The 16,146-nt window shown below is 54.9% G+C and overlaps 1 protein-coding gene across 2 annotated transcripts; it reads left to right on the top strand.

The window, feature by feature from the left end:
• Positions 1–143: 143 nt before the first annotated feature.
• On the top strand, positions 144–15,068 carry MAN2B1 (mannosidase alpha class 2B member 1). 2 transcript variants are annotated; one of them, XM_059696490.1, is made up of 24 exons: positions 144–366; positions 1,080–1,182; positions 1,356–1,529; positions 1,891–2,084; positions 2,685–2,817; positions 3,039–3,184; positions 3,598–3,714; positions 6,359–6,441; positions 6,525–6,645; positions 6,725–6,803; positions 7,002–7,111; positions 7,474–7,581; positions 7,879–7,995; positions 9,067–9,276; positions 10,101–10,198; positions 10,281–10,398; positions 11,532–11,650; positions 11,741–11,842; positions 12,047–12,134; positions 12,314–12,394; positions 13,108–13,338; positions 13,967–14,122; positions 14,229–14,331; positions 14,832–15,068. In XM_059696490.1, the coding sequence occupies exons 1-24, from the start codon at positions 208–210 to the stop codon at positions 14,939–14,941; spliced, it is 3,060 nt and encodes a 1,019-aa protein (XP_059552473.1). In that variant the 5' UTR covers positions 144–207; the 3' UTR covers positions 14,942–15,068. The 2 variants fall into 2 exon arrangements, with proteins under 2 accessions (XP_059552473.1, XP_059552472.1); XM_059696489.1 differs by having other exon boundaries at positions 6,356–6,441.
• The last annotated feature ends 1,078 nt before the right edge of the window (positions 15,069–16,146 follow it).

The raw sequence follows: 16,146 nt of genomic DNA, 5'->3' as shown, positions 1-16,146 counted from the left end.
GAGGGTGGGAAGGGCCAGGCCTCCAGGAGTATCCGGAACTGCGGCCTCAATCCAATAACAGGCCGAGTTGCGCCCTAGCCCCGCCTCCACAAGTTCCCATTGGCTAGGCCGCAAATGGGGGTGGGGCCTTTGCTGGGCCTTTGCGGGGCCGGGAACTGGCTGTAGTGTAGGCGGTGGTGGCGGCGAGGCGGCGGCGGCGGAGCAGCCATGGGAGTCCACGCGCGGCCTTTGGGGGTGCGCGCCAGTGGCGGCCGGGGCGCAGCGTGGCCCTGCACGAGCTCGCGTGCGCTGTGCCCACCGCTCCCACCTCTTTCCTTCCTTTTTTTGCTTTTGGCTGCGCCCAGCGTTCGGGCCGCGGGATACGAGGTGAGCGGGAGTCGGCGAGCGGAAATGTCCACAAGCCAGAGGGGAGCCCCGAGGAGGGTCTGGAGGTGTGGGTGGGTCTGTTCTGTGGTTGCTGGTTTACGGTTGCTAATATGACTGTGTGGTCGAGGGTGTGCTTTGTGTCAGCGGGAGGTCTGGCTCCGCGCGTCTGCGAATGGGGCTGCCGGTTCCTCCTTTCCTGCTTCTGTGGGTCAGTTTGCCTGGACTTTGCATGCATTGAACCGTGTGATTGGGCGTGTGCGTGTGGGGGTTGGGGGGCGGATGCTGGTTGAGAACTGGAGCTCGCGGCGGCCGGCCTGGAGTTCCAGCCTGGCTCTTGCACTTCCTGGCTGCGGGATTGTCATCACTACACTTCTCTGATCTCGGTGCTCTCATCTGCAAACTGGAGGTAATAGTGTCCCTGTCCCGCAAGGTGGCTGCTTGGTATTTGTAAATGCTTAATAAATATTAGCTACTACTATGATTTTCCCAGGGTGTGAATGAGAGCTGCCCTGAGGAGTGTGCCACTAGGGAGTTGTATCTGTCAGCGCAACTGTGTGTGTGTCCTCCCTGGGAGTGCCTGTCCCGACCTCTCTGAGTTACTCACCTCTAGATCAAGACTTGCCTTGTGCCCCCCACCCCTACTCCCACCCCAACCTGCCTCTTAACTTTGGGGAGACAAGGTGTGTGAGTGTGCATTTGGGGTCCCTGTGCAGACATGCCCCACGGTGAAGCCGAACATGCTCAATGTGCACCTGCTGGCCCACACACACGATGACGTGGGCTGGCTCAAGACCGTGGACCAGTACTTTTATGGCAGTGAGTAGAGGGTGGGGACTGACGCGTGGGTCTCCCCTGATCCCTCCGAGCTCTTCAGATCCTCTCTGGGTCCTGGATATTCGGGTGGGGGCAATGCCCAGCTTGGGGTCCTGTGTCTAGGAATGTCCCCTTTGGCTTGCTGGTCCCTGATTGCTTGACCCCTGTGTCCACAGTCCACAATAGAATCCAACATGCAGGTGTTCAGTACATCCTGGACTCTGTCATCTCTTCCCTGCTGGCGGACCCCACCCGTCGCTTCGTCTATGTGGAGATGGCCTTCTTCTCCCGTTGGTGGCATCAACAGACAAATGCAACACAGGATGTTGTGCGGGACCTGGTGCGCCAGGGTGAGCTGCCCCAAGGAAGTGAAAAGAGGAAGCTCAGCCTAGCTTCTGTTTTTGCCATCCCGCCTTCTGAGACTTTATCACGCTACGTGCAGACTGACTGCGCATGTGATCTGCCTGCCTGGAATTTCCCTTTCTTTGTAGAACTCTTATGCATCCTGCAAGGCCCCATCTCCAATAGATCCTCTGGGAAGCCTGCCATGCAGGAGGCCCTCTGTTCCAGATCTGGCTATACTGGCCTGGGAGAGACCTCTCTCCTTCCAGGCCTGGGCATGCAGGCAGGTCTTCTCATCCCCTGCATTGCCAACCCCAGCCCTACTCCTGGCCCTGACAGCCTACCTGGATTTTGCCCCTTCTGGTACAGGGCGCCTGGAGTTTGCCAACGGTGGCTGGGTGATGAATGACGAGGCGGCCACCCACTACGGAGCCATCATAGACCAGATGACACTAGGGCTCCGCTTCCTTGAGGACACGTTTGGCAACGACGGGCGCCCCCGTGTGGCCTGGCACATCGACCCCTTTGGCCATTCTCGGGAGCAGGCCTCACTGTTTGCGCAGGTATTTCCCTGCCTCCCTTGGACCTTCCCCTTCATTGCTTTGACTCCTCCTTCGGCCACTCAATCCCCGCCCGTCCTTGGGACCTGTCCCTCTAACTTCTTGAGACCCTGCCGCTGGAGTCCCACTCCTTTTCCTCTCTGGCCTCGGCCTCTCTCTGCCCCAGCCCAGGCTGACCACCCCCCTCTAGCTGCCCCTCTCCCCTTCTCCTGGCCCTGCCCCATTTGCTAGGATCCTGGCTCCTCCCCAAGCCAGGTGGCAGGTGGAGGCCTGTCCTGTTTTGCTAGCGGCTTCTTGACCAGTGCCATGACCCCTTCCATTCTCAGCCTGCAGAAGTGGGCATATATACACTTAAAAAATATATAGATCTATATATCTATATATCTATATATCTATAGCTATATATCTATATGTATATGTATATGTATATGTATATGTATTGATGTCAGAGAGAGGAAGGGAGAGGGAGAGAGGGATAGACCTGCTTTTTTCCGTGCTCTGACCCACCCCTTTCATGCGGAGGGGCCTGGAGGGTGGTGGTGAGAAGGCCTCGCACTTAGTCATCCTGCCCTCCATTCCTGTCCTCACCCCCACCTCTCCCAGATGGGCTTTGACGGCTTCTTCTTCGGGCGCCTGGATTACCAAGATAAATTGGTGCGGAAGATGAAGCTTGAGATGGAGCAGGTGTGGCGGGGCAGTGCCAGCCTGAAGCCCCCCACCGCCGACCTCTTCACCAGTAAGGGGGTGGATAGGTGGGGGCAGGGTCGCCTCCAAAGGCGTGGCTTTACACTCTGCTGTCATCGTCTTGAAGTCTTTAATAATTTACCACCAAGAGCTCAGCACTTTGCGCTGGGCCCCTGCAAATTCTGAAGTCCGACTTGGGTGGGGCATTGCAGGCTGTGACTCCAGGGCAGGTCCAGGGCGCTGGGCTACCCCCTGAGTCTAGTGTGGCCACAGGTGTGCTCCCCAACAATTACAACCCACCGGAGAACCTGTGCTGGGACGTCGTGTGTGCTGACAAACCCATCGTGGATGACCGCCGCAGCCCTGAGTACAACGCCGAAGATCTGGTTGATTACTTCCTAAAGTTAGCCAAAGACCAGGTAACCCCAGTGTCCAGAACCCGGAAAACGGGGGTACATACTGCATCAGGTCCTTCTCACAGCCCAGGGATTGATTCCCTAGTACCTCCTCATACCCTCAGAGGAAGGTGATAGTCTCTTCACCTCACCATGTCCTCCTTCTGGATTTGCTCCTGATTAGAAGCCTGTGGAGCCCTTCCCCTCCCCACACACTCACAATGGTCATGGACCAGCATGGCAGGCCCAAGAGAATTAACTCAACAACTTGTGGCTATTTTTATTCATGTCCCTATGTTCCCATGTGACATACTTCTGCACACCCCTCTCCCCATGCTACTGTGCTTTCACAATTGACCACATATATACCAAGACACAGCTGTGCACAGGGGTGGCCAGGACACTCTGGCCTGAGGACACCCCCACTCTGTCTGCAGGGTGAGTTCTACCGCACCAACCACACTGTGATGACCATGGGTTCGGACTTCCAATATGAGAATGCCAACATGTGGTTCAAGAACCTTGACAAGCTCATCCAGCTGGTCAATGCCCAGGTGAGTGTGTCCACCCTGTGTGCACATGCGTGCTTAGATCCCCGGGCCTTGGGTCAAGAGGAGTAGCTATGGGTGCTCTCTTAGTTTTCTTTTGCTCCTATAATGAGCTAATCACCAGGAATGTAGCAGCTTCAAACAGAAATATATTATCTTAGAGTTCTACAGGTCAGAAGTTCAACACTGGTCTCATGGGGCTAAAATCAGCATGTCAGCAGGGCTGCGTTCCTTCTACGGCAGTGGTTCTCAACCTTGGCTGCACATTAGAATCACCTGGGAATCTTTTTAAAATCCTGATTTCTGGGCCTCCTCCACCGGAAATTCTGTATCTTTGTTATGGGGTGGGGCCACAACATGAGTAACAAAGAAACAGAATTTCTGGAGGATGAGGCCCAGAAATCAGGATTTTAAAAAGATTCCCAGGTTATTCTAATGCAGCCAAGGTTGAGAACCACTGCTCTAGGGGAAAATTTCCTTGCCTTGCTCATCTTCTGGAGGCCGCCCATGTTCCTTGGCTCATGGCACCCTCCCTCCATCTTAAAGTCTGACCCGGCTTCCACTGCCACATCTCTTTCTCTCACTCTCACTTCTTTCACTTCCCTCTTCCACTTTTAAAGACCCTTGTGATTACACTGGGGTCACCCAGATAATCTAGGATAATATCTGATTTTTGTTTTTTTAAAATATATTTTTATTGATTTCAGAGAGGAAGGGAGAGGGAGAGAAAGATAGAAACATCAATGAAGAGAATCAATCATTGATTGGCTGCCTCCTGCACTCCCCCCACTGGGGATTGAGCCCGCAACCAGGGCATGTGCTCTTGACCAGAATCGAACCTGGGACCCTTCAGTCCACAGGCCAACTCTCTATCCACTGAGTCAAACCAGCTAGGGCAGGATAATATCTGTTTTAAGTTCATCTGATTAGCAACTTAATTCCACCTGCAAACTTAATTCCTGTTTGCCATGTCACAGGTATTAGGACATGGACTTTTTGGGTGGCCATTATTCAGATGTATTGGTGTGGCTCTGGTAATTGGCCTGTGGCTTGTGGCTGTGTGGGCAGGCAGTCACTCTCCCATCAGCACAGAACCTGTCTCCCCTCTTCCCATCACTTCCATCCTCAGAGTTGTCTATCAGCACAATCTCCATGTCCTCAACGTCTGCTTGCTCCCTGCACTGCTGTTTCACCAAAACAGCTCTCAGGAACATCACCAAGGATCTTCCGAAAGACATTTCTCAGTCTTCCCCATGTCCCTGAGGAGCCCTGAAAAACCTGATCACTTCCTTCTGCAGATACCATGTTCCTGGGCTGTCAGGACATCACACTTCCTTGTTTTTTCTCCCGCCACTGACGGCTTCTTTGACCCCTCGATTCTACTGGAAGTGGGAATCTCTCAGTTCTAATCCTGGCTCTGCTACTTGCTGGCTCTGTGACCTTCAGAAATGTTTAGTACTCAGTACCTCCCCGTATTCTTATCTAGAAAAAGGGCATAATAGTGGTTCTCACCTGATAAGGCTGTGGATGAGAGTTTAATGAGTTCATTTACACAGATCAGTTAGAACAGTGCTGGATAAATAATAAGTATTATGGTTTTTGTTTATTTTTATTATTTGAGGCTGAAAACATTCTGCTTCTCCTTTAAGATACCAATGTCTCTTACTCCAGGAAGCCTTCACAAACCCCAGGTAGAGCTCTTGCTCTTCCTCTGTACTCACACCAGTCTTCACAAATACCTGTCACATCCATGCTGATTGTAACCAGCTGACTGTCCAGTCTCTCTCCTGCACTTGGCTGTGAGTCCCATGAGAGCAGGGCTGGCCTGTGGTTCTAGTTTGCGTCAGCCATCCTGAGCATGTTGAAGAATCGAGTGATTGCTGAGTGAATACAGTGTGTATGTGGGTCTGTGTATGTAACGGTGTATATGACTATGCTGAAGACGTGTAGATGTGTGTCCGCACATAAAGGCCTGTGGTCTCATGCACTTCCCTTCAAGTGGGTGAATGAGCATCTACTTGTACCAGGTACTGATACAAACATCCTTTCCTCATGGAAGATGTCACCTTTTTATAAAAAAAAAATGTTTTTATTGATTGATTTGAGAAGAAGAGAGAGAGAGAGAGAAACATTGATTTGTTGTTCTACTTATTGATGCATTCATTGGTTGATTTCTGTATGTGCCCTGACCAGGGATCAAACCCACAACCTTGGCATATTGGGACGACACACTAACCAACTGAGCCTGTTCCTCTACCTCCCTCAGTTGAAAGTGAGCCTCTATTCATTATGACAATTGTGTCATTTAGCAATAACCTGACAGTGCTGAGAAATGATTATTCCTGCCCTATATGTCAGACTTAATTTTCCCATGAAAGTTTTTAATAATACAATTGAAATTATTTAAAAAGTTTAGTAATATTTCAGATTTATTTTGCATCACTGAAATTCTTTCCAGGCTGGTAATATTTAGGTTTGGCCAAAATACATTTTCACACTTGGTTATTGGTTTGCATTCAAAATGTGTATGAAGAGAATCTGAACCCACTGGATGCATAAATGTGTGTATGTGTTGCCCACCTGTGGGCCCACCCCCTCAGGAAGTGGCAGACTCCAGAGGGCTCACACATGCAACACCTTCCCCCAGCAGCAGGCCAATGGGAGCCGTGTCAATGTTCTCTACTCCACTCCAGCCTGTTACCTCTGGGAGCTGAACAAGGCCAACCTCACCTGGTATTTGGGGGACCTGGGGAGCTTGAGGGGGGTGTGCATGCCCTGTGGGTAGTGACTCTCCCGCAATGCCTCTGCCGCTGCAGGTCGGTGAAGCGGGATGACTTCTTCCCCTATGCCGATGGCCCCCACATGTTCTGGACTGGCTACTTCACCAGCCGGCCGGCCCTCAAACGCTACGAGCGCCTCAGCTATAACTTCCTGCAGGTGGGTGGGTGCTAGACGCAAGGGGGCAGCCCAGGGGTCCCAGCCGGCCCCGTGCCTCAACACACTCCCTGCCTCCTAGGTGTGCAACCAGCTGGAGGCACTGGCAGGTCCAGCGGCCAACATGGGACCCTATGGCTCTGGAGACAGTGCACCCCTCAGTAGGTGTTTGGTTGGTGAGGGGGTGGGGCGGGGCCCAAGCTGGACACCAGACCATGGCCCTCATCCTGGAGTCCCTTCTGAAAGCCCCTAAGAACCCTGGCGCCCTGCATGTGACCATTCGCATCTCTCTGAGATCAGTGCTCAGGGTCCTGCACCGACCCCACCCAGCTCACCACTCGCTCACCATCTGCCTGCAGATGAGGCCATGGCTGTGCTCCAGCACCACGATGCCGTCAGTGGGACCTCCAAGCAACATGTGGCCAATGACTACGCTCGCCAGCTGGCAGCAGGCTGGGAACCCTGTGAGGTGCATGGGCGGGGTCTGGGGCATAAGGGCGGAGACAGGAAGGGCGTGGTCAAAGCAGTGGGGTGGAGTCTAGGAGCGCCTGTGGGGCGGGGCTTGCGGCAGGAGGGGCATAGATAAGAACAGGGCAGGACCAGGCAGCAGGGCGGAGCCTATAAGAGCTAGTGGGGCGGGGCCTGGGATGAGGGGTCTTGAATGGGGCGAGGCGTGGAAGGGCTACTGGGGTGGGGGGTGGGGGTGGGGGTGGGAGTGCGGAGACAGAAATGGGGCAGGGCCCAGAAGGGCTTGTAGGGCGGGGCCTGGGTGGGGCGAGGGAGCTCGCCGCGGGCTTGCAGAGTGGACCCTGCCTTTATGTTCCTCCCCAGGTTCTCCTGAGCAATGCGCTGGCGCGGCTCAGCGGCTCCAAGGAGGAGTTCACCTTCTGCCGCAACCTCAACACCAGCCAGTGTCCGCTCAGCCAGACTTCAAAGAGCGTGAGCCACGCTTGGGATGGGTGGGCTAGGGTAGGGTGGGGTGGGGGGCGGGGCGGGAAGGCAGGTCTAATGGGTGGGATGAGAGCTGCAAATCCCGGACTGGGAGAAGATGAGGTGGGACTGGTGGCCAGATTATTTTGAGGGTTCCCTCTGGGCCAGATCCCCTGGGCCACAATGTAGCGGGGCTGCATGGAGACCACACAGGGACTTGGATCACCCAGGGTCGTGGCAGTGCATCGTGGCTGGGTTTGGAGAAGGCCTGCTGTGACTCATGCGCACCCTGATCTCCCTCCCCAGTTCCAGGTGACCGTTTATAACCCTTTGGGGCGGAAAGTAAACTGGATGGTGCGGCTCCCAGTCAGCAAACACATGTTCCTTGTGAAGGATCCCAGCGGTGCAGTTGTGCCCAGCGATGTGAGCTCATTTAATGAATATTCCTCCCATGGACCCCCTCCTCCAATGACTCCCTCCCTCATGGCATTTCTCCCTCCCCCCATGGACCCCTCCCACGCTTGGATCACGTGCCTCCTTGGATACTTGTCTTCATGGATACCTGCCCGTCCATGAGTACCTCCTGCCCAGTACTTTCCCTTCCTCCTCTGAATCTGCCCCCTCTGCCCCGTAATATCAAATCTCCTGGGAACATTCCTCCCCTGCATCTCCCTCTTTGTAATATGTCTCCATGAAATATTTTTCTTTAAAAAAAAAAAATGTTTCTATTGATTTCAGACAGGAAGGGAGAGAGAGGGAGAGATAGAAACATCAATGATGAGAGAGAATCATTGATTGGCTGCCTCCTGCATGCCTCCTACAACCCAGGCCTGTGCTCTTGACTGGAATGGAACCCCGGATCCTTCAGTCTGCAGGCCCGACGCTCTATCCACTGAGCCAAACTGGCTGGGGCTAAAATATTTTTCTATTTATGGATATTCCTCTCATCCTGAAAGGCCTCTTCCCACGAACCTCTTCCTCCCCAGGAATCTTGTTTTTCCCTCACTCCTCTGCCTCAAAGATCCCTTCCCCCACTTACTCCCTCACTTCTCCCCCTTCCTACAGTCTTTCTACCCTCCCTATGGGTTGTTTCCTATCTACTGAATATTCTCTGCAATCTTTTTATTTTTAATTTTTATTGATTTCAGAGAGGAAGGAAGAGGGAGAGAGATAGAAACATCCATGATGACAGAGAATCATGGATCGGCTGCCTCATGCAAGTCCCTCACTGGGATCGAGCCCACAACTCGGGCATGTTCCCTTGACCAGAATCAAACCTGGGACCTTTCAGTTCGCAGTCTCTATCCACTGAGCCAAACCGGCTAGGGCTTCTCTGCAATCTTGAACCCAGAATTCCCTCCCCCTCTCGTTATCCCACCCCAACACTTACATTTCTTCTCCCTGTCCTGGGACTCCTTCCCCTTCTGGAGTGTGACCCCTCCCTGTATGTGAACACACAGCCTCTTGACTCAGATTCCCTTCTCCTGTCCTGAGGTGGTGACAATGCCCAGCTCAGATACACAGGAGCTGCTTTTCTCAGCCTCAGTGCCTGCCCTCGGCTTCAGCATCTACTCAGTAACCCAGGTACCTGGCAGGAGCCCACGGGCTGACCGCCCTGAGCCCAGATTCCAGAAGTCCTTATCTTGGATCAAGTCCTCATCTCGGGTCAAGCCCTCGTCCCGTGTCTTGACCATCCAAAATGAGGTGAGAACCCATTCAGATCCCCTTCTCTGCCCCAGCGACAAGTTTGAGATGTCATAGTGAGCTGACCTCTGGGTCAGCAGGTCTTGGGTTCATGGTCTAATGTCACCACCCCCCATTGTGTGTCCTTGAGTGAGTGACTGCCTTCCTTTGAGTTTCAACGTTCTCTCCCGGGGCTGTTTTGAGGGACTGGTGTGATTATGATGGCACTTGACAGGTGACAGTCAGAGCGGATGGTGGTAGGGGCCTGCACATTAAGTGAAGCCCGCTTGGAGGACATTTTGGGGGAAGAGGAACCCAGGCAGGCAGGGAGCAGCAGCCAAAAGCGCTAAAATAAATTAAAATTTATAAATTTCCTTTTTTTGTGTTAATCCTCACCTGAAGATATTTTTTCTCCAATTGATTTTAGAGAGAGTGGAAGGGAGGGGGAGAGACAGAGAAAGAGAATCATTGATGTGAGAGAGACACATTGATTGTTGCCTCCCCCATGTGCCCAGGCCCAGGGATCCAGCCTGCAACTGATGTATGTGCCCTTGACCGGAATCAAACCTGTGACCCTTTGGTCCGAAACAAGACCCGGGAGACTAGGAATTGGTCAGCAGCATTCACTAGTCCAGGAAGGCCTTGGAGATGGTCAGAAGAGGGCAGACTGATGATGAGGCAGAAGGTGGAGCTATTAGGATTTGCCAGTAGGGTCAGGAGTGAAGAGTGAGCAAGAGAGAGGAGGGGAGAGTGACTCTAGGGTTTTCTCCTGAGTCCCAGGAAGGAGGAAATTGCCCTTGGCTGAAGGGATGGTCATTAACATCTGTCCACCCTCTTCTGCCCAGTACATCTCGGCCAGCTTTGACCCTGACACCGGGCTCTTGGTGGAGATGAAGAACCTGGAGCAGGACCTCCTGCTGCCTGTTCGCCAAGCCTTCTACTGGTGAGGGATGACCACCAGGCCAGGGAGGGGCTGGGAGGAGAGCTGGGGTCTCTTCCCTGACACTTACCTTTCCCGGCCCCAGGTACAACGCCAGTACAGGAAACACTCTAAGCTCCCAGGCCTCAGGTGCCTACATCTTCAGACCCAGCCGACAGACACCTCTGTTCATCAGCCGTTGGGCTCAAACCCGCCTGGTGAAGGTCCGGGGCCAGGAATGATGAGTGGGCATTTGGGTTGTGTGTGTGTGTGTGCGTGTAGCCTGGGAGGGTGGTATGCAATGTGTTGGGTGGGAGTGGGGAACGGGGACGGATGTGTGTTTCCATCAGATCAGAGGGCTAAGACCGAGGGGAAGATGGGAAATCCTTCCACAGGGCTGGTATTCATCAGCTTTTATGTTGTGGCATACCAAGGCATTCACATCTGCTGCGGGGTCAGTAGGAGACTTAGCTTTGAAGCTGGGTGTGGAGTGAATGGGGAGAAATAGGTAGAGTATCTTGAAGAGTTCACCAAGGATCTGTGCTAGGACAGGATTATATTTGGGGTGGATATTGGAGAGTTCACACTTGGATAGGGCTTGGATGGTTCTCACCAGGTGGGTAGCTGAGCATGCATCTGGTCGGGAACAGGGGGCTCCTGCTTGTGGGGTTTCCCGGGGCTTCTTGTGAACACTTCCTGTTAGGATGGGAATGGGGCAGGTAATGGTAAGACTCACCTTTGACGGGAAGGTCTGCATACCTGGGTTAGGATATAGTTTTACTGCTGTAACAGAATGACCCAAATTAACTGCCTAAAACAAGGCAGCGTCTTTCCATGGAACAGAAAGTCTGGCTGGACCATCCAGGGTGCGTGGGGTGGTTCCACAGTCCTCCAGCCCCCTCCTATTTCATTGCTCTGCCTTCCTCAGCATTCAGCTTCTACCTCATAACCCAAGATGGCTGCTCAAGCTCCAGCCATTACATTTGCATTTGAGCTAGTGGGAGGGGCAAGAAATGTTGTTCACAGCACTTTAATCACTTTGCATTGGGCAGACCACAGCTACTGATAGCCTCAGGGAAGGCTGGACCATACAGTCTTCATTGTAGGTAGCCACATGCCCAGCTAGAATCCTGTCCTAAGGAGGAGGATGGGGTAGCAAGCAGGAATTATGTGGCATTGACTGTGGCGGGAAGTATGGGCCTCACACCTAGGCAGATGAGGCAGGTAGGTTGTGTTCTCATGCTCTTAGTGGGGTTGACTCTGATGTAGGCCTTTGTGAGGTTCACGGCAGGGGTGGGCATTTGTGGGGTTCACCTCCGCTCAGGTGCAAGCTCACACTTGCCCAATGTGCCTGCAGACGGCCTTGGTGCAGGAGGTGCACCAGAACTTCTCAGCCTGGTGTTCCCAGGTGGTTCGCCTGTACCCAGGACAGCGGCACCTGGAGCTGGAGTGGACGGTGGGACCAATACCCGTGGGGTGAGTGGCACAGACTGGGCTTCTGGGGTCAGGGCCAGGGCAGAGTGATGGTAGGCCTGGCTCACAGTTTTCCTGTTCCATTGGGTCTAGTGATGACTGGGGGAAGGAAGTCATCAGTCGTTTTGACACTGCGCTGGAGACAAAGGGACTCTTCTATACCGACAGCAATGGCCGGGAGATCCTGGAGAGGAGGTGGGGTGACTGGGGGCCAGGAGGACTGTGGTGTGTGGGGCCCATGGGTGATGGTGGCATTTGCCGATCCTATGAGTGTGGGTGGGAGAGTATGAAGGGGGAGTGAGGAGTGGGTGAGCCTGGGAAAGGGAGTTGGGGAAGGGAGCCAGAACCCAGGTCTGACCGACCAAACCCTCCCCCTTACCCCCCCCCCCCCCCCCCCAGGCGGGATTATCGTCCCACCTGGAAGCTGAACCAGACGGAGCCAGTGGCAGGAAACTACTATCCAGTCAACACCCGCATTTACATTACGGTACCCCTCCCCTATCCTGCTCCCCACCTTTTCCAGACCCTCTTCTACACAGTGGTGTCACCCCTCCTGCTTAGCATCTCCCAGCTGTCGTTGGCTGTGCCCACCATGCCCTGTGCTGCCTACCTGGGGGCCCGGCCTGGCTGGCAGTGTCCTTCCTCACTCTCATCCCTTGCCCCCAGGATGGGAACATGCAGCTGACAGTGCTGACCGACCGCTCCCAGGGTGGCAGCAGCCTGAGCGATGGCTCCATAGAGCTCATGGTGAGTGGTCTGAGCCCATCTAAGCTAGGCTTCTCCCACCAACCTCCCCCCCAACCCCCCCCTCCCCCGCCGCCCCCTGCTGGACCAGGAAGCCAGGTTCTCTTCCAGTTCTCTGCTAGTTGCACCCTTCTGTTTGGGGTCCCCCAAGCTGCGACCTCCATTCCTATGTAAGATGTTTACTCCATGCTTTTTTTTTTTTTAAATATATTTTATTGATTTTTTTACAGAGAGGAAGGGAGAGAGATAGAGTCAGAAACATCGATGAGAGAGAAACATCGATCAGCTGCCTCCTGCACATCTCCCATTGGGGATGTGCCCGCAACCCAGGTATATGCCCTTGACCGGAATCGAACCTGGGACCCCTCAGTCTGCAGGCCGACGCTCTATCCACTGAGCCAAACCGGCTTCGGCCATGGTTTTTTTTTTGAGAGTGAGATTGAGTGGGAGGGTTAGGGTGAGCTGCTCCATACTTTTTATTCAATCCTTACTCAGGCGCCCCCTCCAATTTCTGACCTGCTCTACCCAGGCTTCCTTTAGGTCTCTACCTCCCTCTCTTCTGGTGGTAGGATCCCCACATCTGCTGGGGTCCCCTATAGCATACCTTCATTTTCATCTGATCACCCCAATGTTCAATTTATCTGGAAGTTCCCACAATTTCTGGCCCTGAAATTGGCCAGAGGGGCCTTCACTTCTTTTGGCCACTTTCCCCGCAGGTGCACCGAAGGCTGCTGAGAGACGACGATCGCGGAGTTGGGGAGCCACTGCTAGAGACATCGGAGTCGGGGTTGTGGGTACGAGGGCGGCACCTTGTGCTGCTGGACAAGGCCCGGACCGCGGCCGTAGGGCACCGGTTGCAGGCGGAGAAGGAGCTCTTGGCCCCGCAGCTTGTGCTGGCCAGGGGCAGCGGCACCCCCTACCACTTGGAGGTCGCCCCGCGCAAGCAGGTGAGGGGTGGCGGGCCGGCAGAAAGAGAGGAGCTGGAGGAAGCCTGAGGTGGGGGCGGATCTCTCTAGGCTCAGCCAGAACCCACGTAGCCGGCCCCCAACTCTTCCCGGCCCCCAACTCTTACCGGGGAGGCCATGGCCTAGCCAGCGTCCAGTCGCAGCTCAGCCCCATCCCTCGAGGACTGGGTTCACACCCTCTGCTCCTGCCCCTTCCCGCACCTCTGCTCGCCCTTCTTACCTCCCCTAGGCCCCGCCCCGCCCCTCGGCCGGCCCCGCCTCTCCGTCTTCAGCCCCGCCCTCTCTGGGGTCTCAGGCCAGATCATTTGGATGCCCCCAGCCTAGCCCTGCCCCATCCGCTCATTAGCGCAGCCTTTCCGTTCCTGGCTGGGCCCGGTCCTTCCCATGTTAAATCCTGCCCCGATGGTCACGGCCAAACCCCGCCCCTTCGGGTCCTCACCTTCTGGCTCGGCTCAGCCCCGCCCCTCCGCTCTGCCCCGCCCCTCCGACTCAGCCCCGCCCCCAGATCAGCCCCTCCCTCCGGCTCAGCCCCGCCCCTCCGCTCAGCCCCGCCCCTCCGCTCAGCCCCGCCCTTCTGCTCAGCCCCGCCCCGTCCCCCTCCTTCCCTCAGTTCTCGGGATTGCGGCGGGAGCTGCCGCCCAATGTGCACCTGCTCACACTAGCCCGCTGGGGCCGGGAAATGCTGCTGCTGCGCCTGGAGCACCAGTTTGCTCTAGGGGAGGACATGGTCGGCAACCTGAGCTCTCCAGTGACCTTGGACTTGAGGGTGAGGAGGGCAGAGTGGGAAGGAAACAGGAGAGAAGCCAGCGGAGGGAGAGGGGAAACCTCGCATTGACCCTCCCTTGCTCAGCCCCGCCATCCGCTGCCTGCAGGACCTGTTCTCTGCCTTCACCATCACCGACCTTAAGGAGACCACGCTGGCTGCCAACCAGCTCCGGGCCAAGGCCTCCAGGCTCCAGTGGACACCAAACACGGGTGAGGGCTTGCCCCTGGGGTTGGGAGCTGGGGGCTGTGTGGAAGGTGTGGGAGTGTTGGCCAGGACCCAGTGCAGCTCCAGGGTCTGCGGTGGTGTTCAGATCCAGGCTGGGGGCATCAGGGTCTTAAATAAGTACAGCAAACTAGTGGTGGATCTTGGGTTTTTGAAGTTGGCGTGCAGTCCCAAGTACAAGATCTGAGTCTCTGTTAGTGTCTAGTTTGGGAGTGGGGTGGGGCTGTTCATCAGCCTTGGGGTTTGCTTGACAATCCTTGAGGTGGGACTTGAGGGTGTGAGAGCAGTGGCCAGGCATTGGGAGGGACTTGGGGATCTGGGGGTGGGATCCAGGCCCTGGGAAGCCATTGAAGAGTCTGGTAGTGAGGCCCTGGCGACAGATTTGAGGGTGTGTGGCTGTGTCCAGGCCCAGGGGAGAGAGCACAGGGGACGGGGGAGTGAGGCAGAGTAAGTCTGCGTCCCTCATTCTTCCCCTGCACCTCTCCAGGCCCCACACTCAAGCCCTCTCCCTCCCGGCTGGACCCTGCCAGCATCACACTGCAGCCCATGGAAATCCGCACCTTCCTGGCCTCCGTCCAATGGGAAGAGGAAGGCTAGACCTGCTGGGGGCAGGCTGCCCCCTTTCCAGCTGAGCCCCCGCCTGCAGGGGTCAGGCCAACTTCCCCTTCTCTTCTTGCTGCTGTTACACCAGTGAAAGCCATTAAAATGCCACTACCAAGCCTTGGGTCAAGGTGTGACTGAATTTCTTTTTGCAGGTGATAGAATTTATGATCCAGAAAGGTCTCCAGACTTGAGCTGACCCTTGACCCGAGGCCTTGCAGAGAGGTCACTGCCTGGATCCTTACACCAGACTCTATACCAGTGGTTCTCAACCTTGGCTGCACATGAGAATCACCTGGGAATCTTTAAAATCCTGATTTCTGGGCCTCATCCTCTGGAAATTCTGTTTCTTTGTTATGGGGTGGGGCTACAACATTAGTAACAAAGAAAGAATTTCTGGAGGATGAGGCCCAGAAATCAGGATTTTAAAGATTCCCAGGTGATTCTAATGTGCGGCCAAGGTTGAGAACCACTGCTCTATCTGTTCACACCTGCCTCATCATCCACCACGCGCTCAGTGAACCATACACACCTGGGGCCTCCTAGACCTGGCCCTGAGGCGAGGAATCGGGGAGGTCCTGGGGGAGGAAGTGGATTCAGAAGTAGGTCCCAAAGTGGGGACTGGGACAGGTGGATATTGGAGTTGCAGACCTCCCAGGAGGCAGAGGCAGAGTCTGGCCTGCCCTGTTCTGGTGTGCTCTGGGTCAATTTTGGAAGGAGACCTTTTGATGAAATAGGTACGAGGTTGAGAGTAAAAACGAAGTGACTTTGGTGTGCAGGCCCCTTGAAGGCTCATTGAGGCCACGGAGGGGTGTGGCTTCACCCTGGTCAAGAGAGCGGAGTTCAATTCGGGAAGGTCTGAGCTCAGCTGGGAAGGGGAGTGCTGAACCAATAAGGAGGTGGGGCTGGAGCCCGGGAAAAGGCGGTGTCAGGTGACCAGCATTGCACCCTCTCCCCAAGTTGGATGTGCCTCCAGAAAATATTTCTGAGGCCTCTTTGGGGCAGGATTGGGGGGTTGCAGAGGATAGGCATGGGCCTAGGCCAGCTAGGAACCTCTGGGGAGTGTTCCTTCTATTCCAGCGGTTCTCAACCTGTGGGTCGCGACCCCCTTGGCCGTCGAACGACCCTTTCACAGGGGTCGCCTAAGACCATCCTGCATATCAGTTATTTACATGACGATTCATAACAATAGCAACATTACA

The sequence above is a fragment of the Myotis daubentonii genome, chromosome 5, assembly GCF_963259705.1.
Source record: "Myotis daubentonii chromosome 5, mMyoDau2.1, whole genome shotgun sequence".
NCBI lineage: Eukaryota > Metazoa > Chordata > Mammalia > Chiroptera > Vespertilionidae > Myotis > Myotis daubentonii.
This window is presented reverse-complemented; position numbering and strand designations above follow the sequence as displayed.

Coding starts and splice junctions, on each gene's coding strand:
- MAN2B1 (XM_059696489.1), top strand. CDS start 208: ATGGGAGTCCACGCGCGGCCTTTGGGGGTGCGCGCCAGTGGCGGCCGG. Junction 10,199..10,280: donor GTTCGCCAAGCCTTCTACTG/GTGAGGGATGAC, acceptor TCCCGGCCCCAG/GTACAACGCCAGTACAGGAA. Junction 11,843..12,046: donor CGGGAGATCCTGGAGAGGAG/GTGGGGTGACTG, acceptor CCCCCCCCCCAG/GCGGGATTATCGTCCCACCT.